Here is a 26,625-nt window from a genome sequence, read left to right on the forward strand (position 1 = left end):
TGTAATTCAAGTCTCACACTTGGCAGCGCTCATTGATTCTCTGCCTCTGTCCACCCTGTGCTCAGCAGGTCAGCATGTCCTGACAGCTCCAAGTCTGCCCATAGCTGTCCCAATCCCATTATTTCCCCAGTTTTCACACCTGGACTGGAGCCACCTACAACTCTCCTTCTTCCTGTAGTGACTTCCACTGGTCCCCCTGAACTCTCCAGTTCTCTCCATGGCAACTAGCATGACATAGAAATGTAAACCAGCTCATGTCCACTTCTGTAAAAAAACTGGCTATAATGCTTCTCTTATGGCATTTAAGGGGAAAAGTCTGAACTCACATTGCTTATAGAGACCCTTGGTGACTTGGCAGAGACCTCACTCCAGCTCTCTCAAAGGAGTTCCATGGTGAAATGGCATGTTTATCTGTGTTCAGTGTGTCACTAAGGAAAACAAAGATCTCTGTCTTTATGGAATGCTCCTGTTCTGGGGGCGAGACGACAGGCATAGTAAATGTGAAATGTGCTTGGAATATGCTACAGGACGTCCATGGAATAAAGAAAAGAAAGCTGGGAGAGAATCAGGGCAGGGCTATAGGGATACAGTTACAAACAGAAGACTGCACAGTCTCAGCAGCATTTGTGAAAAGTGAGAGACTGAGCCGCAGAGATCCCTGAAGGGGAGGATTATCTGGACACAGTACAGCAGCTTGTTTTCTGGGCTCAAAAGCTAGGACAACAGTCTGCGTATCTTCCCTCCTAGCATGGGAAGCCTAGAAAGCAAATAAGTAAACAAGGAGACTCACAGGCAAACAGGATGAGAGCAGAGAGTGATGGGAGGCTTCTTCAGTCCAGTAGAGTAGTATGAAGATGCTAGAGTGTGAGATTATGCAGTTCGTCTAACCCTAGTACCAGCCTTCTAATTCTCATTAGTCTCATTATGCAAACAAACAAAGGGCAGAGCATAGCACATGATGCATTTGGTTCACTCAGTGAATTCTTTCACCTAGATGCTTCCACAGCCATCTGTGTGTCCTGTCCTTTCCCTCAGCAGACCGTTATGACCAAGGCCTAGTCACCTGACTTTCATGTTCACCCATGATCACTCAGGGGAAAGGTACTCCTTGTGATTCACCGTACAGCGCCACCCCCACCCCCCAGTGTAGTGACTGACCTACCCGCCCATCAGTGATGTGTGCTAACATAAGGATGCTTGCCAGTTGTACTGACTGCCTCTGGGTCTGCCTAACTCCAAATCCAAAGCCCTTTACCTGACAATGGGCTAACTCTAAAGTAGGGTGCTGGTTATAAAGCACAGTCACTAATTGTTTGATGCATTTCTTCTGAACTTGTGTCTCATCTCCATGAGACACATCTCCTTTGCTTAGCATTAAAAGTGACACCAGGCAACTTCTGAGGCATCAGTCATTTGTTGGAGTCTTGGTCACCATATACAAAGCCTCATTATCCTGGCATGACTGCACTAGAAACAGACATATAGGATTTCTGATGAACAGCCCCAGGCTAGACCAGCTTCTAACCATTCTTAGCAGAATGTGTGCCAGAAGTAGACTTTGTCCCACAGGAGCCACTGACAGACAATCCTGTCTTTCCAAGCGAAGCCCAGACATTATGGAACAGAAACACATGACCCCATTCTGTGCTGTCTTCCTAAAATTTCGGACCCATAGTTTTCAACAGGATTTAGACTCGCTGTTGCTATTGTAGCAGTAAGTCTGGGGATGTGAGTTACACAGCAATGGACAATACCAGGCACAATCTCATGCTTATATAATACAGCACAGCTCTTCTATGCCATGTTTACTGTTGCTCTCCCTTAATTGAATGTGGACTTTCTGAGTTCATGCCTGCTTTGACCATAACTACACTTCTGCACCTAAAAGAATACTTGTCATGTAGTGACTGTGAAATGACTATTTATTTAACAATTAATTAAAGATTTTTAACATAGACAAATAAACAAGGACGCAGAGAAAAAGGAGCTCTGACCCAAACAGAGGAGGCCAAAGCTCATAGGTTTCCAGTGACTATGAGCTAAAGTCTCCTTGATACTCTGGAAAAGCCAGGCTGTTTCTAGAACAATTTCCCATAAGCACTTCTGCTTTCACCCTCCCCCGTCAGTTTCTTAGATGAAGAGAGACTTTTCCATGGCTTGTGTTGTGTGTTTACCTCATCCTTTGCCTGGGAGATCCTAGAAACAATTAGGTACTCCAAATTTTTTTGGTGAATGAGATCTAATGCATTCAAAAATCACAGAGCCAAGTTTTGCATCCGTGCAAGTAATTCAAAACTGAGCTCTTAATTTGGAAAGGAAGGGATCAGCTAATTAATATGCAATGTCAGCAGCCTCCTATATTTTACCGTACAAAACAGAACTGCATGTCCCCTGGCCCAGTCAATTTCCTGTTTATTATCACATTAGACCTATTCCAGGGCAGATGGAAAATTTGAAGGGCATCTCCAGACATTAAGACTGGCATAAATCTTCCAGAATTGCATATGAATACATAATACTCCCCATTAACATTTTTAGAAATTATGGTTTATATAATTTCTTGATTAAATAGGAACTATTTTACCATGTAACTCTGCTCCTTCCAACTGCTAATTTGGTTTCCCCAATCTGTAGTTTTTGGTCTAAGTCTCTGTTAATGTAGGTCTGCCTTTTAAAACAGTGTTAGCTCAAAATTCCTCATCAAACTGGCTCATTGGTCCTTCCTCTGACCTTCCCTCTGCCTGTTTTTCCTCACCTGTTCATGAGGCAAAGAACGTCTCTAGTAACTATAGTGTGGTACCTGTGCCCATCAGTCCTCGGTGTTGCATTGGGAGCTTGGACTGGCATCCTGGCATCCCCATGCTGCACACAGTAGATCCAAGGCATAGAATGCCTTCTAAACTTCTCAGAGCCGCAAGAAGAAAGCAGGCCAGCTTAGATTTGAACTTTGGGCTCACTTGAATAAACTGACTTTGCTAAGAGGAAAGGGGACCACATGGCCTTCATAGAGCAGCTGCTGTGTGCCAGGCACTATAGTGGGCACACGTCCTTTGTCATTTTATAGCTGCTTTATGAATCACTCATACTTATTTCCATGTTCATACGCCAGGAAAATGAGGCTGAGGGATATTTCACCAATGTTAACCAGCTACAGATTAATGAAGCATGTGTGTGTGTGTGTGATGTGCGGCTATGTACATGTGTGCACACCTGTGTTGTGCCCTGAAGGTTTTCACCTGTCTTGTGCTTTGAGGAAATCTTTGAGTCTCGATACTTCTTGGCATCTACAGATGTAAAATGAGTTTGCAGCATTCTTTCCATTTGACAACACAACAGGAGAACCAACTGCAGATCACAACCAAGAAGCCATCGTTTCCATCCCTTCACCTTATATTCACACTTTGAAACTGTAAGGACAGGCAACTTCTTCCAGCTGCCCATTCAGTTATGACTAAGCCTATACTGAGAAGTCCAAGTTTGAACCCCTCTTCAGAATGAAGAATAAAGCTTATTTTTAAAGCTAAACACATTCCATAAATATGTATATATTTACTTATGAATATACATCAAAGTTTGCCCTCAAATGTGCCAAATATGAAGGAATCAGTAAGACCAAGCCCAGAGAAATTTTATAGAACAGAGCGCAAAAGAGGGTGAGAGCGGAAATAAACTTGGTAGCAGATGCCAACCAGGCTAATGTTCAAAAGACCATGAAACGTAACATGTATAGTTTTCCTTCCTATGGGCCTGCATCATGGCATGCCAGGATGCAGCAGCTCACTCGCCTGGCTGTCAGTGTTCTGGAGGCTTAGCCTGTGCCTGCTGCATTGTCAAATAACATCTCCAACAAGAATCAGTCTAGGGTTCAGACAATACATGTTGGACCAGATGTTCTTAGGAGGGTCCTGTTATCCCACTGAAAGAACTTCAGAGAAGAACTTTTGACAAATAATATTTTTTCTTAGGAAAAAAATGTGAATTACTTTCCATCAGTGCTTTCTTCGCCTGATCATAGGTATGTGAGGTGGTAGGACTCCTGTGCTTCACTTGGGGTGTCTTATTCTCAGTGCAAGTGGAGAAGCAAGTAAAGGACCTGTGACCCTTTCGCTGCCTAAGGGTGAAATGGGTTTGATTTCACTTCTGGACATGTTTCTCCCAGCCAGCAGTTATGCGAACAAACCCAGCATCAGTTGGGACCGTACCTCTCAAACACAGAGCATATGTGTGTTTTCTGAAAAGTAACTGTTCTCCTGACTTTCAATCCATAACAAGTTGGGTTCAAAGTGAAAAAGAAATTTCATGCACAGGCATTGTAGAAGCATGCAGGGATCCTGCTGTGACAATTTGTCCCTTTTCTGAGGTGAAACAAAGCGTGGCCGGGTGGACCATGGTCAAGTTTGTAGACAAACATGGTCTGCTATTTGAGTCTGTCAACTGTAGTGGGGGAAGATGTCCATGGGTATATTTTACTCTCATCTTGATTGTCAAATACATGCGGGGCACTAACAATCGGTTATTTAGCACATCATCTATCCCTCTGGTGCGCAGAATTGTTTGGGAACTACAAGATGAGAGGATTCTCCTGAGCAGACATTTTACCTCCAGTTTGATAACTATAAACAATAGTACAACACACAGAGACTATAGGGATAGATAATATTTTCATGGGCTCATTTCAAGATATTTATGTTTTTTGACACAAGAATTAGTAGGATCAACACCTCATGAGGAAAAAAAACTAAAGAGGAAGAAGAAATTTGCAGCCTGTGTAAGCAAGCACTTGAAGTGTTACTCTCAGAAGACAGCTTGCAGCCAAGGTCAGACGTGCTTATAGTTCCCAAGGCCTTCCCCAGAACAGGTGGTGTGAAGGATGTGGCCCTGTGTATGGACAAATGAGGAAGGACAGACAACAAGACCCCTGCTTTCCCAGAGGCTCAGACCAAGTGTTTCTCCTCTTTCGCAAAATTCCTTCCCCTGCCCCTTCCTGGTTCTCTTTTTCTTCATCTTCATACAATCACACCTGTTGCTACGATTTATAAACAGCTCCCTCTTGTGGCAGGTGTTGTACATAGCGCTTTAAATGAGCTGCATTTGCTAGCTATCTGCCTGGTCCCCTGAAGACAACTGGTTTGCTAATCCCGACCTGGGAACTTCCATTCACAAATTCTATTTTTTAATAAGAAACAAAAATCAAATGCTATGTATACAAAGAAAATGCTAACACAAGATAAAGAGATGTTTCTTTGAGGAAGAAAGATGCTATCTTCATATTTTTTTTTCATGTTCAATTTGTAGCATCAAAGAACAGAACCAAGGCACAGGTAAATTCTGACTAATCTAGTACCCTGCATATTAAGTTATCACATCTTTCATTAACCTTCTGAAGAAGTCAGTTATTATCCAGGAGATGGCATATAACACAGGGCTAATAACAACAGAAAGAAATGAAATGCAGAGATCCCTGATGCAAAGACAAAGAAAAAGGTGACCCAAGGGACCAGTCTGAGGTAACAATAAGGACTCTGAGTCTCTGTTGGCTTTGAGCCATACCACAGCATAGTAGAGATATGTGTCCTCCTCCAGTTTCCATAATGAGAAGGCAGGCAGAGCTTCCCTAAGGCCACTTAGAAAGAGATGGGGCTGATATAGAAACCTAAGGACTTTAAACACAAAAGCCTGTGCTAACACTGGCTTCCCAGGAAACACCTGAATTGCATGTTTTGTAATATTCATATTAAATGGGGGTTTTGTTTGTGTGTGTAGATTTTTTTCCAGTATTGATGACACTATCCTCTGGGCTCTGGAGAAAAGCACACATTAGAGACCCTGCTTGGTAACTCTTTGAGATCATGTAATAAAACCCTGCTTGGTAACTCTTTGAGATCATGTAACCCGCTTCATAGGGTGGTCGTGACAATAAGGTAAAGCTTTGCTCAGAGCCTGGCCACAGAGGGTCTCCAGGGCACAGTGAGTAGAAGCATCACTTGCTCCACAAAAGAATTGGAGGGTTGAGGGCTAAGGACCCTCTGCACCTTTCTAGAGCTATTCATGCAGAACGAAAAGGATTTGACTAGACGTAAAACTAGGCTAACATTTGATAGCCTAGATTGATGACCTCTGGCTGGAACATGAGATCATTGCAGCAAGATGATGCCATTAGCCAAACTGGGTCTCATCCCCAATACATTGAAGTCCAAACACCCCGGACCTGGAATGTAATTATATGTGCACATAGGGCCCATTAAAGAGGCAACTGATGAGCCAGCAAGGTGGCTTCAGTGGATAAATGAGCTTTCTATGCAGTTCTGGAGACCTGAGTCCGATATTCAGAACCCACATAAAGGTTAAAGGAGAAAATTAACTTGGCAAAGTGTTCTTTGAACTGCACCAGGCTTACTGTAGCATGTGTACCCCCCCACACACATACACACACACAAATTCAAAAATATTTAAAGAAGCAACTGAATCAAAATGAGGCTGTCAAGGTGGGCCCTAGCCAATCTGACTAATGTCCTACAAAGAGAAAATTTGGACAGTCAGAAAGAACCAGAGAGGATGGCCCAAAACCAAGCGGGGAGACCATAAACAGGATGTCATTTTCCTGAAAGCCATAGAGAGCATCTTCTGCAAGTCCCAGTAGCATTGCATGTGACTGTCATTCTTCAGCTTCCAGGTTGTGAGAAAGCCCTTTTTGTGGTATACATCCGCCGGAGGGTGGGGGTGGGGTTGTCACAGCAATCTTAGCAAACTAATGTCTACAATCAGGTTTCTATAAATACAAACAGAAAGCACTTCAGTTCATTACGTGTGTATCATAATATACAGCTGAGCTGTTCTATAAAATGTGGGTCAGTGTCGAATCAATATTAGACTTGGCACCCAAAAGTTCTCTTCTAAATTGGATGTAGTATTAATAACTATTTGTAGTATTAAAAACTATGAATGCAATAATATTCATAGTTTTGTCAGTTAGCAGGTATTAAGTCCTTGTGGCAAGTTTGACAGGTGTTAACTCTCTTAATACTGACATATCCTTTCAAAGTAATTAATAGTATTCCTACTTTACAGGGGAGCTTAAGACCAATCATTGAGCCTGCCCATGGTCAAACATTTGGCATTAGGAGTGTGTAGAATTCCTTCTTGGAACAGGTTGTTTCAATAGCTTGACTTCTGTCCATCATTGTGTAGTTATCCACAACCTCCTGTCCCACTCTTAACACCCACTCTTAGCTTCTTCTCTGGATTGAATTCTTCAAGAGAATCGAGGAGGACCTGGAATTCAATGTCGTACATGCATGCCTGTGACTGACTAGGGTACAAGAGACCTTTTCCAACCAGAGTAGGTCCAAGGAGAGGTTTTCCAGGTGGCGTCATTGTGGTTCTCTTCTTAGTACTAAGCCTGTGTCTGTAGGCTGAGGTATGGAGGCATAGAAATCTGCTCTCCATAAAAGTGCCCAGTAGGCAAAGGAAACGGAAAGATGGGTCTTGGATGTCCCTCCTTTAAATGCACTGAATATTCAAATACATGTATCTTTGCCTGAGTGACCATTCAACTCCCACAAGCAGACTCAGAGTAAAGCATTCCTGAACTCAGATCCAGGGGCTCACTAGCAAGAAAATGGAAGTGGGTAATTGGAATATGTAAATGACATAGACATATAGGGATTTTAACACTCAAGACTCAAAGGAGAGGCTCTTGGTTTAGTGAAAGAAAGTAGCCAATTACTGGATCCAGAGACAGGTCAAGGAGCCTCATCAGGAGGAAGAATTGCTGTGGCACTGGGTGAACTCATTTCCATTTTTAATGTGTCAAATGATTCTCTATTTTGTCTGGTGCTGAATCTTGCTTCCAACCCTCCCTAAACTACATATGCATCTGACCTTCCCCTCTGGGATCCCACTGTTTTCTTCCTGGTCCTTAGAACCTCTTAGCTGGCCTTGGCTTTGTAGTTGGTCTCACTGAATTAGCTTTCCCAGTCCAAGCTATCCTCCAGCCATTGGCCCTTTCTTGAATCCCTGTGACTCAGTCACACCTGTCTATGTCTCAAGCACCTCATGGTCACTGTTGATATCCATAATATATTCATGAGCCTGTGCCACGAAGCCCCTATTCTGTTCACGCTTACTGCCAATTAACTCCTCTATTAATGCTGGAAATTCTATACTCTGATTCACGTCCAACTGTTTGCTCGTGTCAAATTCCGACCTGGCTCAGTGTGCTCTATGAACACTGTACTACGATTAAAAGCACAGACAAAGGAAAAAGACACCCCAGGCTTGATTTCTATAGCTGTTGTTTTTCAGCCATATAACTTTGGACCAGGTACCTAACATCTCTGTTTCATTTAATTTGTGGTTAATATGGAGAACAGTAAGTATAATGTTGATCCTGTAAATTGCTATGTGGATTCAATAAAATAATCTCTGTAAATGACTCAGCCCAAGTGACAGGTATGCAGTAGGCATTCAGCAAATGGTGATGATGGTGATGGTGGCGGCGGCGGTGGCAGTGGCAGCAGCGGTGGTGGTGGAGGTTATGGTGGTGGTGGTGATGGTAATGGTGATGGTGATAATGAACATCTACCACGAGTCTGGACATTGAAAAGCAATGATGACACATGACAAAGTGCTTTGCATTTGTAGATCTCATTTTTACAACAATATTGAATTAACTACTGAGTCTCTTTACTGTTTCTCCTATCTCCTATAGATGGAGAGTAATGAATGACCAGGAAACAAGCAAATGTTCACTGGAAGGAAGAATAGCTGAGTTTATCCAGTGCATAGATTATTTTGCCCAACCTAAGTATTTAAAGGAACAACAGCAAAACCACTATTAATAAACATGAAAATTACATTGATTTTATCACCTAATTAAATTACTTTAATTAAGGTTAATGTAAAAATTTTAATTACAAGGAGAGGGAAAGTCTTATTGTCATATGGACTGAAGGTGAGCACCACTTATCTAAGAACTCATTCGTTCTTTTTGTGCCTTTCTGGAGCTACTTTCCCTTAGGCTATTCCTTGGAGCAATGTTGTTATCACAGGTGCACAGCCTGGAGATGGGACGTGGTCCAAGATGAATAGGCTGGATAGAATATTGTCCACTGTTTAGATGAAGAAACTGATGCAAGATTTGGGTCTGGTGAATCAATCACAGAGCTAGAGCTATCTCAACACTATCCTTCAGGGTGCCCTCCTCTGCAGAATGACAGCGTGAAGATACACTTTCATAGCTTCCCATGCCTTCTCAGGAAGATTGTTATAGGTGAGAAAGCAAGACCAGGGAGGAAAGAAGAAAGCAGGGGATGGAGAAGGGGAAGGGATCAGTCAATCCCAGTGTCTGTGGAAGCTTCTGAATTTTCAAGAAGAAAGGTGTGTGTAGGATATCTTGGATTCCTTTCTTTCCAAACATATTTCCTTCTGTCTCGCGTTAGGAATAGACTCAAAGTATGCGGCTTGCCCCACATTTCAGTTACTTTTCTGTTGCTGTGGCCATAGCCACATAACTGAGTGTGAAGTTATAAAAGAAAGAATATTTTGCTTTATGGGGCCAGAAGGATAAAGTCCACAATGGTGTGGGAGACTGGCATGGGCAAGGAAGCAAGATCACATCACCATTCATATGAAGGATGATGGAGGGGGAAGAGATGGAGAAAACAGAGGGGGAGAAGGGAGAGAGACAGATGGGGAGGGGAAGAGAGAAGGAACTGGAAATGGGGTAAGACCCTCAAAGGCCACCTTCAGTGGTATACTTCCTCTAGTGAGGTAATATATTCTAAAAATTCCATAACATCCCTACACAATGCCACCATATAGAGGAAAAGTGTTCAAATACATGAGTTTACGGAAGGTAGTTCTCTTTTAATCACAGTGCCCTGTGCCTCCCTTAAGCAAGACATACTCTACATGGATTCAAAGAAAGCTGTGTTTTCCTGACTCCTCTTGGAAGTGATTAATACCCAGGTCCAGAACACTCATCTAAGGAATAATGTAGTTGAGAAAAAAAAAAGTGGCTCTATGAGTTATTCTTCAATGGCAATGGCGACTAAGTAAACAGATTCCAAAGTGTATGGACAGGGTATTATCAGGAGACTCATTGGCAGAGAATCCCATTCTTTACAGAGAGATGTATCCCACTCCTGCTCCCGAAAGTAAGGTCCAGTCTATTCACTTTGATGGTTGGCCCTATTCACTTTCTTTTTCTGAGGAAGAAGAAAGACCCAGTGTTGTTCTTTGTCACTTACATTTTGTGGTTGCGTTGGCAGTTATAACTGCCAGAATATTAACAGTATCTATGGTAACTTGTGATCATTGCACTTTGGCCCATTTGTGCTTTATATTTCACCCCTGAACTACTTTACATTGTGTGTGTGTGTGTGTGTGTGTGTGTGTAGCAAACATTGCAAGTAGATTTAAAATAGGTCTGCAATAATAACATATTTTTTGGAAATGGGGTAAGAGGGCAGCCAGGAATACATGTGCGCATGGACATGAACCTTTCGCCCTGCTCATTTGATTATACTCATAGTAACCTGGTCCAGAGAATCATCCCACCACTTGATGTTTGCAACCCAAAGCAAAACTTCTGGAGGAAAAGTCAGAGGCTCATAGAAAGTCTCTGGCTCTCTCCCTTACTGTTCTTTTCTAGGAAGCACTTTCTCTGGCACCTGTATGGCACATCTATATATGAGGTAAAGATAAAAAAAATGGCCAAGTTTGATGTTATGAATGTTGTTTTGTACTGAAAGGATTTTGTGGGTTAGAAGTTTGGTCACACATGTGGCTATGGGTAGAAACTTTAAGGGGTGTGGTCTATTGAAAGGTCATTAGGTCACTGGTGGAACTGCCCTCGGAAAGGATGAAGATGGACCTTTGGAACCCTTGTTTGTTCAATCTAGAATGTTGTTGCAGAATGGCCACTCCCACTCTTGGCTTCCTGTCTTGCCATATGGTCTCTGGACCAGGTTTGAATCCAGCAACTTGCCCAAAGGTGACAAACTTAATGTCATAGGATTATAATTCTCTCCATTCTATCCTTCAAGTTACTCTCCTATCCTGACATCATATATCTATTACTCATTTGCTGAAGTTTCCCACCCATGAATGAGAAAATGTTCTGCCATTGTGCTGCCTGCCATCCATCTTGCAATAAGCCAGCCAGTGGAGTCTGTGGGTTGAATAAGAATGTGCTCCACAGGTTCAGATATATAAAATTTGGTTCCCAGTAGGTGGCACTGTTTGGAGGAAATTGCAGAACCTTTGGGAGGTGGAGCCTTTCTAGAGGATGTAACTCACTGGAGATAGACTTTGGAAGTTTAAAGCCTCAGCTTTCTGTTCTTGCTCTCTGATTACTGTTTGCATTTGAAGATATATGTCGTCCGCTTTCTGATCCTGTTAGCAAGCCTGTTGCAATGTAGTACTGACTCAATGGACTCTTATCTCTATGGAAATGTAAGTCTGATAAACCCTTCCTTTTACATGTTGCTTCTGGTCATAGTCTTTTAATACAGCAACTAAAGCAGAGACCTGATTCCTATACTTGAGGCTGAATTGATGGACTCACCCTGTTGGTTCTGTCTTCCCAAATGAAGTTTTGTACTTTTTGCCAACAACAATGTGCGTAAAGAAATATTTTCTTTATATAGTTCCCAGTTTTAGATATTTTGTTAGAGCAAGATATATGTCAAGATACAGAGCAAGGTAAACTGGAATAATATGAAAATCAAAAGTATTTTGAGAAAAAAGAGGTGGCAAATTTAAGGACCAGCCAGTGAATGGAATTTTAATATCATAGGATGGACTGGGACTTAAAAGTAGAGGATGCTAGAATGTTCTGTTGTTTGAACTATAACTCAGGCTATTCTTTTTCAATACATGGTCGCTGTTTGTCTTGCTGTTATGTCCCATCGGCATATCAGGATCCCAGAGACTTTAGGGATATAGGACATATGGCTCCTTTTAGCTAAAATCTGCACTGTGTTGTAAGTACATGGCCCCTCAAATGGTACTTACTGCACATTGTGCCTTTTATGATATTTCTAAAGCCCTTTATTAGAAATCTGAACAGTGTTCTCCACTGGATTATAAAACTATTGAAATAAATCAATGTTCCAGACTCAGATGCCTGGCAGATTCTCTACTCTTAGGTTTAATTGGATCAGAGTCATAACTTTGATACTGAGTTTGCTTCATCCTTTTATGAGAGGCATGGCAATGGCCTTTGTGTCTCCACCAAAACTCCTCATGTACTGGAAAGTCCAAGGTGCCATTTTCAATTTTTTTTCTTTTATTAAATGCCAAGTAATAAAATCTTTTTTTTTTTTTTTTTTTTTTTGGTTTTTCGAGACAGGGTTTCTCTGTGTAGCCCTGGCTGTCCTGGCACTCACTTTGTAGACCAGGCTGGCCTCGAACTCAGAAATCCGCCTGCCTCTGCCTCCCGAGTGCTGGGATTAAAGGCGTGTGCCACCACGCCCGGCTCAAGTAATAAAATCTTATGCTTCTGTCCTTATTTTATTCCTATTGCTCTGATAAAGCACTAACAACAACAACAAAAAACCGCCTAGGAGAAGAAAGAGTTTATTTCATCTTATAGGTTACAGTCCATCATTGGGAGAAGCCAAAGCAGGAGCTTTATGTGAAGACCATGGGAGAAATTCTGCTTACTCCAAGTTTACCTTCAGCTACTTTTCTTAAATAGCACAGGACAACCTGACTAGGGATAGCACTGCCCACTGTGAGCTGAGTACTCCTACACTGACTAGCACCCAAGATGTTTACAGATATGCCCCTAAACCAATCTGATGGCAGTAAATCCACTTTTGAGATTGGCTCTGCCCAGGTGAGTCAAAGGGACAATCAAGACCACTCATCTTTTTTCTATGCCTTTTTATGTATGCCCTGAGGCCCATCTTGTGTGCTTATTTAGTGAGGCTTTTTGGACACTATCAACGTAAATTAACTGGTCTTAATTTGAAATTACTAAGCCTTAACTAAGCACAGAGACTTTCCCAATGAAACAAAACAAAACCCCTAAAATGTTCACATGAAAACATATGTTGTTGACTGTGTGCTGGTGGCTTGACTCTGCTCCTTTACCCATCACTTATTTATGCTTTACTTGAGAATGAAGAGGCTATCCCAGGACACATCTACTTCTAGGATGTTTAGATCTTGATCTTGTTTAGAGGGAATATTAGCTACTTTTCTCATCACTGGGACAGAAGATCTGATGAACAACCTAAGGGAGGAAAGATGTCATTCTACCCTTCACTTTAGAGAGTTCAGGTCATAGTTGCGTGGCCCCATGTGTCTGGGCAGAACATCACAGTAATAGGGTAGAATTCTGACTTAATGGTGGACAGGAAGTACAGAGAGATACAGAAATCAGTGGTGAATGGAACGCATCAGGAACTCAATCCCCAGTGACTTACTTCCTCCAATTAGGTCTCACCTCCTCCTAAGTGTCCTATGATGGAGCCATCAAGTGGGAGCCATGCACGCAATGCACGGATCTGTGGAGGACACATAAAAGTCAAACCATAACAAGAAAACAACAGGAAATAAGTAAACAAAATATAAACACCATAGTTTTAGGTAGTGGCAAATACAAATAGGAAATAAAATAGGCCAACTAATAAAATAGGAAGGAATTGAGGAGGAAGGGCAATTTTCAAACAGCAACTTCTATATATGGGAAGATTGTTTTGTGAGTGTTTGGTGTTGAATTGGGTCAGAAAGGATATTATTATGAACTACTGGAGGCTGGGTATCTTGCAAAGAAAAGAGGTTTGTTTGGGCTATGATTTTGTCCATAGACAAGGGCCTGGATCTTTAAATCGTCTTCTTTAGCCTTAAGACCTGGAGGCAACTCATGGGAAGAGAAAGAGATGTCAATTATGGTTTCTCTCTCTCTTCCTACAAAGCCACCAAGCATCCATTATGAAGGCCTCATCCTGTTGTTTTTTTCTAATCCCGATTCAATCCCAAACACCAGAAGTTGATTAACTTAATTTTCCACTCTGTATTTCATAATTCAAATCTCAATGCAGAGATCCCTGGGAGATACACTCAACCCATCTACAGCACAGTCATGTGTGTTTGCTGACGGATACCATAGGAAAGCTGAGACATGTTGTTGTCTGGTGTATGTGAGGGTGTTTCTAATCCAGACAATTCCTTTTCCTTTAGCCTTTTCTCTTCAGAATTGTTTTTTTTCTGATTTGTTTCTCTGTTTCAACTCATTCTGAATCACTGATTTACTTATAAAGGGACCAGGGCTACCCTGCTCTGAACTAAGGTCAGGTCCCATAGGCTGTTTCAGACACATACCTCCCATCTAACCAATAAATATCTTTCTCTATTGAGGATGGCCACAAGTCTTCCAATTCTCTGTTTCATTCTCATACTATAGTCAGCTGCTGGGAAAAGTATTCTAGCATAACAAGCAGTTTATTGCTATGCCAATCCTAGAGTCAACACTTTCACTCTTCTAGAGAATCTCTGGAGGTTCCTCCCTTCTCTGTCCTTCTCTGACTTCTTTTGTTTTCTCCATTCTACAGGTGCCCACTGTGGTGGCTTGAATATGTTTGACCCAGGACTGGCACTATTTGGAGGTGTGGCCATGTTGGAGTAGGTGTACCATGGTGGAGGTGGGCTTTGAGATCCTCCTCCTAGTTACTAGGAATATAGACCTCTCAGCAGCTCCTGCCTGGATGCTGCCATGCTCCCGCCTTGATGATAATGGACTGAAACTCTGAACTTGTAAGCCAGCCCCAATTAAATGTTATCCTTAGAAGAGTTGCCTTAGTCAATGGTGTCTGTTCACAGCAGTAAAACCCTTAGATATCCCCCACTCTTCAGCTTCTCCTTGGTCCTACTCATCCAACTCTCCTAGGCAGACACCTGCTTTTCCCTGTAGACTAAGATGGGATCCCCAACATTACTCACAGCTATCTTGTCCTCTCTACTCCACCTGACAGTCATGAGGGAAGACTGGGTGGTAAGGAGTCATGGTACCCCAGGGCAGGAGGAGGGCTTCCCTAACTTGCCTGTTGGGTAATGAGGCACTTGCCCTCTGCCAATGGTGCCAGTGACTGACCAGACTGCTTCCTCTGCCATCAGCAAACCTGAACTACGTTTCTCCTCCACACCACTGTCTAGAAGGCTCTTCTTGAAATTGTCATAACTGTTCCCACCTTGCCACTTGAATCTCACCTTAAGGCTTGTCACCTCCTCAATGGGGACTCCTAGGACAGAGTCCAGTGGTTCCTGTGATTCTGTTTCCACACTAGGAATAATTTGGCTCACACTTGCTTTAGCTCTGGCCTTCTGTCTGTCACTCAGGTTTTATGAATTCAAGGGTTTCAAACCTTTGGTGGAGAGCCGTACTCTGTCTTAGGACAAACTCAATGTCATGATTTCAGTGTTTTCCCTGAAGGATGCTAATGGAGTCGCAGGGCATTTGCCTGCAGCAGGATTTAGGAGCCAGGAAGAAATTAGGATACTGATTCTGGTGTTCACATGCGTTTCTCAGCTGTCTTCCCACCTACATGTACAAGGGGCTACCCCAAAACTACCAGAAGCAGTAGCCCCCAGGAGCCCGGAATAGAAGAAGCTTTGCAATCACCGAGCCAGTGGGTGAGGTGTGAGCATGTCTAACTGAGCAACTTGGATTTTTACCTGCAAAGGCAAACAGAGGAGGTGGAGGGTGGAGATTGAACATAAAGCTGCAGCCTCAGCCTCTATCCCCTCCCTTTTATTTTCTCCTCTCGCTCAGGGGAAACCCCAACGCCCACGGGGTCTGGGGAGCTCCCGCTTCACCGCCTCAGGATTCATGACCCAGCAGAAGCAGTAGTAGAGGCCTCACAGCCCTGGTGATGCTGGACCTCAAGGCTGTCTTGGGTAGGGGGGCGGCGGGGAGAGGCGGGGCCCCGCCTGGGCCTCCTGCAACCAAGGGGCGGGACGATGGAGCCCCACCCCTGCGAAGGAGGGAGGGAAGCAGAGAGCGCTGCGGGTGGTGAGCGCTCCGCCCGGGCGCGCCTGCTTCTGCTGCTGCTACTGCCGCTGCAGCGGGGCTAGGGCTAGAGCAGCGGGCTGGGCGCGGGCGGGAGAGGAGAGGAGGGAGGAGGCGGCGGCGCGTGTGCCAGGCGGGCGGGCGGGCGGGAGGACGGCTGGCACAGGGCTTGTAAATAAACTGCGATGCTGTCTCGGGCTCGCCGGCCCGGGTGCCGCCGTCGCCGCCGCCTCCCTGGAGCTTCGGTGCCAGGCTCCCGCCGTCGCGCGCCCTAGCGCCACCGCGCCAGCCTCGCGCGCCCTCACCGGGCTCCCCGTGGACCCCGGCTTCCCGCGCCCCTCCGGGTCCCACAGAGGACCCGCTCGGGATGTGACCCCTTGACTCCCCACCCGACCTCCCCTGGCCCCCGGGAGGCCCGCCTTTGCCTGCTTTTGGGGGGTGGGTGGGCGGGGAGGGGCGCGCGGATCATGGCATTGGAGTTCCCGGGCTTGCAGCCGCCGCCGCCGCCTCGTCCACGTACCCCAAGTGCTTCTACTTCCCGGAGCAGCAGCGGAGAAGGCGAAGTGCCCGGTGGGGGCGAGGCAGATGGGTCTCAAAGCTCGCAGGGCGGCGGGGGCGGCCGGCGGGGGCGGCGGCGAAGGGGGCGGCGGAGGCGGCGGGGCCGCTAACCCCGCTGGAGGGGACTCGGCGGTGGCCGGCGACGAGGAGCGGAAAGTGGGGCTGGCGCCAGGAGACGTGGAGCAAGTCACCTTGGCACTAGGGGCCGGAGCCGACAAAGACGGGACCCTGCTGCTGGAGGGCGGTGGCCGCGAAGAGGGGCAGAGGAGGACCCCGCAGGGCATCGGGCTCCTGGCAAAGACCCCCCTGAGCCGCCCAGTCAAGAGGAACAACGCCAAGTACAGGCGCATCCAAACTTTGATCTATGACGCCCTGGAGAGACCGCGGGGCTGGGCGCTGCTCTACCACGCGCTTGTGTGAGTACCTGGCCACTCGGGGCGCCCCTTGGCGGCCGTGCACCTTAGGGTTCGGGCCAGAGCTGGCATAGTGTTGTGTCTTTGACCACTCAGAAGCGCTTTCTGGTTTGGGTTGGGGATGGAGGGACACCAGTCTGGCCTTAGCCAGTGGTTCTCTGCGGTGTGACAGAGTGCTCCTGGTGCCTGGGACAGCAGGCTTAAATGCACCAAACGTGTCTTTCAAGCTGACTTGGAGATTTGAACTGGCGAGTGCGCGCAACTGCGCATTTATTGTATGTTCTGGGATATTGTCATGGAAGCTTAAAAGAAATAGATGATATTTCTAATGAAGCAGTTGAGTGGGACAAAAACGGTCCTTTCAGAAGCACCGGTTCTTCTTGGGGTGGATAGCTTGCAATCACCACTCAATTTAGATGATATATCCCAGAGTTGTGGATAGTAGCGGTGCACACTGCCCATAGGCATAGTGCCTGTGTACATGCGTGTTCCATGTGTGTGCTTCCCTTCCTTGGGATGGATGCTGAAGTAAAAGAGTAATGGGTTTTGCTTTAACTGGAGGCTTAGACAGACCAAAATGCAGCTCTTTGTGTTCTTTTAGTAAAATGAATAGGAGAATAGAAAGGGGGCGGGATTTCCAAGCTTAGTCCAAAGGGTTTAGCTGAGCCATAGGTGAGGTGAAGCTATTTGATGCTGGAACATCCGTATGATTTAGGTGCAACATCCCATAGTTTAGGTTCTACTATCTCTGTAGGTACAACTGTTGCCCATCTATTGGTTTGGCTTACCAGGGCATTGGAAAAGAGAAGTTTGTCCCCTGGGACTCCTCTAGAAATAATCTCTATGCTAGCCCAGATAGTAAATCCTAGGCCGGAAGGAAAATGGAACTCAGATGTACCGACTCCTGGGATGCAAAATACACACCCGTGTTTAAGAAGGAAGAGAGGGTACATACTATCAGAGGGAGTCCTCACCCAGGACTGTAATCCTGAGCGCCACAACACCTTGGATGTGTGTGACAAGGCACTTCTTGATACCAGCTGCTTCCTGGCTTTGGCTTAGGAAGCTGTATGGCTGTCATGGTTTGGGTAGGAAGTAGACTATGACCTTGACCCTTCCAATTTAAGGCAATTAGTTTCCCTCCAGTTGACCCTTAACTGACAAAGAGGGAAGAAGTCAGGGAATGTCTTCTGTTTTTGTTTTTTTTTTTAAGTACCTGCCTGTCTTTTGAGGTTGGAAGAGCTTTTCCTGGTTTGGCCACCAGGTGGGGCGTCCACACAGGATCGCAGTTTTGTGCAACAGGTTGCTTCCAGGTTACAAAAGCCTTGCGAGAATGCATCCCTGAAAACTCAGGATGCAGCAAGAATAAGGATGACGTACCTTGCCAGGGACTTGGATTTTGGTTGGTCAAGCCTTTGATTCCTCTGTATTTTCAGAAAGCGTCTGACCCAAAGCTTAACATGTGTTGTTCTTTCATAGTGAAATGAGGTTTAGCTGGCATTCATTCTTTGGTTTCTAGAACCATGTTCAAATTGAAATGAAATAAATGCTAGGGTATATGTAGTTTTAAAAGGTTGAACAAATTATCTGAGAGCAGGTCCTATGTCCCTTAGCATAAAGTTGTGTTCAGTGTGTATTCAATGGCCTTGGAACCTAGTGTTTAATTGAAGCTTGAGATTCCCTCTTTCTTCTCCTCCCACCTTTTCTAGCTGGAATCTGAAGCCTTGCCTTGCCCAGTCTGCAGAGAGAATAGATAAAGACTATTATAGAATCAGCTACAATGTTATTTTACTGTATGCTTGTTCATATCTTAGAAACCAGCTTGTAAGTGCCAAATCTATAGCCAGAGTTTCCCAGAGAAGACCTCAGAAAACTCAAGACCATTAGAATTGTCAGATAAATACACATTGTGCTTGATTCTCACGTGACCACAATGAGGTAATGCCTGTAACTTATGCTTCATGGATGAAAATTTGACCGCTGCAAGAGATAAAGACAGTTGTCCAGCATTGCAGGGATAATGGTTTTAAACACATCTGGTTTTCTGGCTGTACTCAGATTCCATTTCTGACCCTTGGGGCGTTTTGCTAAGCATTGCTGGGTCACCATTGCCCATTGATAATGCAAGGCTCTTGATAATCAGTTTTTCTAGCTCAAGTAGGAAATCAAACCAGGATCCGATCAGAACCTAGGAGCCACTGTTAGGAAAATGGGAAGTGGGCTGGGGCTAGGTTTTGTGGCTTCAGATTAAAGATATGCTTTATAGGAAAGCTTGGGCTGGGTTTGGGTTCCTTAATACTCAGGTAAGCTTACCTAGTGGCCTCATTTTACATCCTTCCTCAAGCTCAGGAGGAGCCCAGACAAGGGAACACAGTTTCATTGACGATTCTGGATTTTGCAGAATTTTAAAATTCAGACTGTGAAGTGCCCATTATCCTGTGCTGGGCCGTGGCTAATGGCAGGAGGAGACCAAGAAATTCGGTTGACCATGAGCTCATAGTTTAGTACACTCTCTTTCTTTTGTAAATTAACCAGGCCTGTCAAGTGAGGTTACTTTCTCTCCTTTCTGTCCTAAATATAAAAGTGAAAATAAATCATTTCTCCCATCTTGCTTCCTATGCCTCAAAGGCCCATCCCCTGCTCCTAGCTATTCACCTTCACTAGGCACCTTTTCTCACACTTCAATCTGGTTAGGCTCAAGTTGACCCCTATGTCTTCTCCAGGCATAGAATTATGTGTGCTGCTTTGAGCTGATGTGCTTGCTTCTCTGCCCCATGAACCCAAAAGCTTCTTGAGAGTGAAAGTGGGATGTATTTCTCTCTCTCTTTTTTTTTCTGATTTTTTTTTCTGTTTTCTTTTCATTCTCAATCCCTGGAAGACCATAGAACCCATGATAGGTACTTAGTAAGTGTTTGCTGTGTGGATACATAGCAGAATTCTCTCAGGATTCTTAGTTAATCAAGACTTTTCTGTAACAGCTTTACTGTTACAACAGCGACAGCAGTAAGCAGCTGGAGTCAGCACCACAGGGTTTTAAGAGGAGAATCTTCCTTGGAAGTGTTGGACTTTGGGGGTGGGGTGGGGGGATGGACGAGGTGGAGCTCTTGATTGGCTTCAAGAAAAGATCACTGAGGCCCTGTCTTTGGCTAAGGCAAACTTTGATATTACAGGAAACATGCTGGGTTCTGAGTTTGCATATATGGTTTTGCAGGCACTAAGTAGGAACGACCCGGAAGCTGAGGATGGTGGGCCTGCCACATTGAAGAATGGTCTTCATGCTTAAATGAGCCATCATGACACATTAGGTGTACATTAGGTACTCGGCAGTCAGTTGATACTGAATCAGGATCTACTTAGAAGTCACACATACCTGATACTATCATTGTCCTGAGCCTGTTGGGAGAGAGATGCTGTCTTCATCTTGGCATTGGTGCTAGCTTGGCACTGGGAAGGCATCCTGTTGCCCTGGCCATGTCTTTGCAGCCAGCTGGGTATTGTCCCTTGCCACCTGTTAACAAAACAAAGGGAAAGGATCTGGAAAAACACCTGCTGCTGTTTTCTAAGGGAGGCTGGCTCCAAGCATCTGGCAGGCAAGGCTGGTTGCTTAGAGCCTTTTTTCCAGCACCGGGAACAGAAAAGACCTGGCTGCTGACCTTAGTCTGAAGAGTTTACCCAGGGGTTGATGGAAAATACCTACATATGAAAATAAAGAGATTTGACAAATACTTCCTGTTTTGTGTCTCCTCCTGGTCATGTATAATCTACCACCTTTTCTCCCCCCTGCCCCCATGAAATCCACATCCAATCTGCTCCACGACAATCTCACTTCATTCTTCTCTTTACTGTCTGATCTCCTTGCCTTGATCTTTGCTCCTCTGTCAGGTCATTTTTCAAGCTTCCTGAGTTGTTTGAAGGGGTAGGTAAGGTAATAGTTTCAATAGCCAATAGTATTTTGTTTTTGTTTATTTTTAAGATTCTATTTTAATCACAATGTTTCTTCTTTCCATTTCTTGTTTCCAAACTCTCCCATAGGCCCCTTCCTACTCTCCTTCAAATCCATGACCTGCTTGTTAATCAATAGTTATTACATGCACATATGTATTTGTATATACATATGTATTGCTAAATATAACCTGTCTAGTCTATATAGTGGTACTTGTTTGTATGTCTTCAAGAATGACCATTTGACACTGGTTAACTAACTGGTGGAATCTTCCCTGGGGAACTACCTCTCCAGCTCCACTCAGTAGCCTGTAGTTCTTGTCTAGGGTTGAGACCTTGTGGACTTTCCCCCATCTAGTTTGTCACATTTGTTGATTTCCAAATATGCACTGCTTAGAGGCATCTTCCTCAGTTGAAGCCAAGCTGAGAATCTTGGCTAGATAAAATGATAGACTGTCTTTTCTTAGATTCTTGCACGGTCCTCTGTGTGGACCATGGCACCATTTTCAGCATCAGATTTTGTCCTCTGATGGCTGATATGTGATGCAAAAGGTTCTACAACTTGCTGTACTTGCTTGCTTATTTCAGGGCTGCTTAAGCCACACCTGGATGGAAATGAGTTGTGAGTTTTCCTCTCTGGAGACAGAGACTTGGAACATCATAGGTTGGACAGTATATAAATAAAAGAGCATCCTTCTAAGAATTCTAGAGGATGGCAGTGTCTTAGCTAGGTGAAGATTTGGTCTCTGCTTCCAAGATGATGTCTTGAAGATTATGTCCATTGTGGGAAGAACACTAGGGCCTCAGAAGGTGGAAGGTGGACGGGACAATCATGTGAAGATTCTTTTATGAGGGTGTGAGTTTTACTGACAAGGGAAGGAGCTTTTATGACATCATCATCTCTTAAAGGTTTTACCTCTTGATACTATTACATGGGCCATGAAGTTTCAACACCAGACCTTCAAACCATTATGAATTTGTTGCCTTGTGGGCTGAGACATCTCATTCAGTCACAGAAGTATTAGAAGACTTTGTAATGTTTTCTTCAAATAACAAATTGCCTGATAACCCAAGAACATGGTTGATTCTTGATGCAATCTGTGGATAATATACTAGTCCTTATACTTACAGAGCATCCTACATATAGGCTCTGGTGTTGGCTTCCTTCTGCTCAAGACCTCAGGCCTTGTGCCTCTTGCCTTTCTTCCTCCTCCTTCAAGAGTTAGATTAAATCTTTGGAAATTCATTAAGAACATAACCACATTTTAAAGTAGCTAACTGGGATATTAGTAACACCAAATCTTCGTTTCATCTTTTTGTAGTTGATGCTGTTACATCCTGGGCTGTGCCACCATCTGCTTAATGTCAGGGCACCCTGCTTACTGATTTAGTCACCATGACACCAAGAGTAGGCACCTCCTCACAGATGCCTAGATTTGGTTCTCTGGAGCCAGAGCTGTGCCAAAGGAGCTGGCAAGGCAAGGACTTCTATGTCAATTTCTCACCAGGGTTTAAGTTCATTTGTTTCTGTTGTCTTCTTGCATATCTGGGGTGAAATCTTTTCCAACAAGGCTTAGAATCCTGAGTTCTGTTTCAATGGGAAACCACTTAGGACTATCAAAATATGCATTTCTAGTCCCTTTCTCAACCACAGCCCCCACCTTGCACTTTATTTCCTTCTATATAGATCCATTACAGATGCTTTTCCTCTTGGAGATGCCAGGTAAATCAACAAACAAACAAAGACAGACCTGACTTCCCTCAATGATGGACCATAAGAAGTAAGATGAAATGAATATTTTCCTCCACAAGTAGCTTTGGGTCAATGTTTTATCACAGCAAAACAGCAGCAACCTAGAATGCAGATCTTTATGACTGTCCTTCCCTGCTGCTCCTCTACACAGTGGCCACAGTGGGAAGAGATTCTTACTACAGTCTCTTTCCTCTGGCTTTGCAGCTGTCTTGTGAGAAACCTCAAATCCCACCCAAAGTGCAGTCCTATGTGATGAGGTCTTCCATTGTTCCTCAGAAAGACTATTTGCACTGAATATGTTCTGTCAAGAGCAAGCTGGGCCATTCTTGCCCTGATTTATACATGAATAAGTAAGGCAGCTGCAGGCTGAGTGACTGGAATCATGTAGGAGACTTCAGAAGACCCAGTCTGGAAGACGACCATTCTTCCTGTTTGGCAGCCCACAACTGATACCCTCTCTTTTCGCCTCCACTAACCCAGGACTCTATGAGAGTCCTATTAAGTACTCTCTGGTCTCACTGAGTTTCCCTTTGTGGGTGTTCAGAACTATGCTATTTGATGACAGCTTGGAGGAAGCTTAAGTGTTAGCGATTGCTTGAGCTAGTTGCCCGCTCTTACTTCCTCCTTTGTGAATTCCTTTTAGATATTTCCCTTCCAACTACTTCCTTTCCAGAAACAATGATGGGACAGGCCGTCACACAATGTCTGTCTTTGTACACAGTGTTTCTGGGCTTGAGAAATAAACAGAGACTCTTCTTCCATCAGTCCACCCTTTACCTCCTAAGTCTCAGACTTACATCCCATATCAGGAAGGTGTAATTTAGGAAGCAAATCTGAGGGTGATCTGATAAAAGAGTATGAGGGTTTAAATATGAAGTGTGTCCAATAGGCTCATGCACTGAAGGCTTGGTTGCCAGCTAGTGAAGCTCTTTTGAGAGGTGTTGAAACTTTAGGAGTTTTGCTGAAGGAAGCAGGTCACCAGGGGTGAGACTTTCAATGATGTGATCTGCCTTGGTGTCTCCTCTTGTCTCTCTCTGCTCCTGGCTTGACACCAGCTCCTCAGTCTTGACTTACCCCTCCCTGAAGTCCCAGATGACTTTGGGCTGAAACCTCTGAAGCCACAATGTTTCCTTCTTTTGAATGCTGTTGGGCTTTGTCCTGTTGCTCAAAGTCTGACAAATACAAAGGGTAAAACTGAGGAAAGGTGGCAGAATCAGATAGGAAGTTGGGAACTGACTAAAGGTGTATACCACCAAGCGTGGTACCCTGGGGTTACTGAGGCTCCATCTTTTGTTAACTTGGAAGGCTGTGTGCATCATCCCAGCAGGACTCATCCAGTTTAGGGCTGAAGTAGAAGTCTGAGAACTCCTTTGGTCAGCAATGCACGGCAGATATCTGTGACATTTGTTGCAGACAGATGCTAGAGCTGGTCTCAGATGTCTCACATGCTAGACAGTACATAATGGGCTGCTCTGTGCTTGGTTCAGTCTTCTTGTGACTCTGACGTCCTGATAGGGCTGATTTCTCAGTGGTTCTTGAGCAAAGGAAGTTTGGAGTCCTGAGTGGCCGTGCTTGTTCTGTGGTGTTTTTTTGACATCATGAATTTTTCATTTAGGATCATCATTCAGGAGGAAAAAAGTGTCTGAATTAAAAGTATCTTCAAATCTGTGGCTTTGCTGCCAGGTATCTTTGGGCAGCCAGCCTCTCAAAGTTCTTCCCTTAGGCCACAGTAAGTAGTTCGCAAAAATCACCCTGAAGCCTGACTCGTGCCTGCTTTCTCTAGGGTAAGAAATGATCGCCTTGCTGGGTTCTGTGATGGCTACTTTTCATTAGACAAAACAGAAATGACTCTCAAACAAGCACAGACAGCTGTGGTTATGAGCCGATTTGTGATATACCTTTTGAGAATTATATTAATTTATAACATGAAACACATTAGTGGCTCTAGGTTGTGTTTGTACACCTGTGTTGCAAAGGTAACAGGCTCCTGAGTGTGAGCTAAGGGGCTGGGTGTGAGCTGGGGGTATGATACTTCCTCCCTTTGCCTACACTCTGGTGCTGAGATAACCATAGTCTACTTCATACTTTGGAGCTGCTAAAGGCAACATTATTTTTTCCCCCTTGAATTCTTTTTTCAGTACCAAGAACACCTTGTTCAGCTGGGAAGGAAATTCATAGGAAAATCATAAGCCTTTGAGTTTGCCCTTCAGATCTGTAACTAGCTTAACTGTCCACTCAGTGCTCACTTCTGACTTAGTTGGTAAGCTATAACTGACCGTGATGAGTTTGTGTATTTCCAACCAGAGTCTGGCTTAGCCTCAGGAATAGAAGGAGATTAAAACTGATGTGAGAGAACCACCTGGCATTTTATACTTAAAGCCTGGTGAAAACTGGTTGAACGGTTCAAAGAGATCGAAGATCCAGGTTTTAGATGTTTATACCTTGCATGCTAGAAACCTTGGATTTTTCACCTCTCAGAGCCTAATGCAGTTCACCGCTCACCACATCCTCCGTCTCACTGCATACACAAACACAATGCCAGTCTCAAGGGATGTACAGAGCCAGTGACAGAGCTATTGGCTTTGAATCCTGGCTATTCTATGTTTTAGCCAAATGTCACTGAACAAGCTACAAAGCCCAAAACAGATTCTTTCCCTACACACTGTGGGCTCATGAAGTCCAAAGCCTTGTGTGGATGTAGTAGGTTAAGTGTTCAATGAATGGCCACCATTTCCCCATTCGTGCCAGAATCTAAAAAGATAGAATGATTTTCCCAAATAAAAGCACTGGTGAAGTGAAAATTGTGTCTACTTCAAGGCTTATTTCCCTGGTAGGATACATTTCTGTTAGACTCTACAGACGTGAATTTCCCACCATTGAGGTGAAGGAAGGGATCTGCCCTGAGAAGGAGAGAGAGCCGAGTAAGTAATTCTACCTTTGCCTCACTTCTGCTATGGCAGCAGAGGGGCTTGAAAGAACCACTGGCCCTAAGCATACAACTTTCGGGTGACCCAGGAATGAGTGAGTGCGTTCTGTTCATTTCCTTTGTATGTGCATCTGTACACACACATACACACACACACACACACACACACACACAAACACACACAAGTATTCATGTGGGGGCCAGAGAGCAACTTGCAAGAGTCAGTTCTCTTCTAGCATCTTGTGAGTCCTGATGCTTGAACTCAAGCCATCAGGCTTGGAGGAAGGAGCTTTTCTAACGGAGCCTACACCCATATATATTAACTTACAGACGTGCCCACTGCATGCTGTGCCTTAAGGAAGTGTCTACGAGGAGCTAGCATCACTTGGCTGATTAAGGGGCAATTTTCCCCGAATGAATGACAGTGATTCTATCTCATTAAAAAGAATTGCATTTGGGGCTGAGGAGAGGGCTCAGTGGCTACATCACTTGCAGTGCCAACATGAGAGACCAAGTTAGGATACTTCCAGCCCATGTAAAGCCAGATGGTGGAAGCACATGTCTGAAATTCCAGAGCTAGCCTGCCATATGCAGTGGTGAACAAGAGACTCTCAAACTTACACATGGGTACGCGCACGCATGTGTACACACACACACACACACACACACACACACAGTGGAATGTGTATACACACACTCTCACTGATTCTCATAGAAATACAGATTTTTCCTTGAGTTAAAAAGAAAACAAAACATTTTGTGTGTGCATGTGCATGTGCCTGTGGTGCGTGCATGTGTGTGTGCGTGTGTGCGTGTGCCTGTGTGAAATATTTGGTTGCATTTTTGGTTTGACTGCCAGGATTGTGGGTCAGTTTGACTTGACTGGAGTAATGACCTTCTAGATTTTGCTTCTAGGCTCTTTCTCCCTCTAAATGCTTTTCTATTCTGCTTCCAAGGACTGTTCTTCCTATTCCAAGTGCTTTGTTGATGCTCGCTCTTTTTCTTCTGTATTCAC

General features: G+C 44.4%; 1 protein-coding gene across 1 annotated transcript in view; it reads left to right on the forward strand.

Annotated features, from left to right (window-relative positions):
• Positions 1–16,603: 16,603 nt before the first annotated feature.
• Positions 16,604–26,625, forward strand: part of Kcnq3 (potassium voltage-gated channel subfamily Q member 3) — a 284,191-nt gene continuing 274,169 nt past the window's right edge. Inside the window, exon 1 of the mRNA XM_021183338.2 lies at positions 16,604–16,992. Coding sequence (XP_021038997.1) covers positions 16,604–16,992 — 389 coding nt within the window. The remainder of the gene's footprint in view (positions 16,993–26,625) is intronic.

The sequence above is a fragment of the Mus caroli genome, unplaced genomic scaffold (assembly GCF_978045245.1).
Source record: "Mus caroli unplaced genomic scaffold, Mus_caroli_1 scaffold_16, whole genome shotgun sequence".
In the NCBI taxonomy this organism is placed as follows: Eukaryota; Metazoa; Chordata; class Mammalia; order Rodentia; family Muridae; genus Mus; species Mus caroli.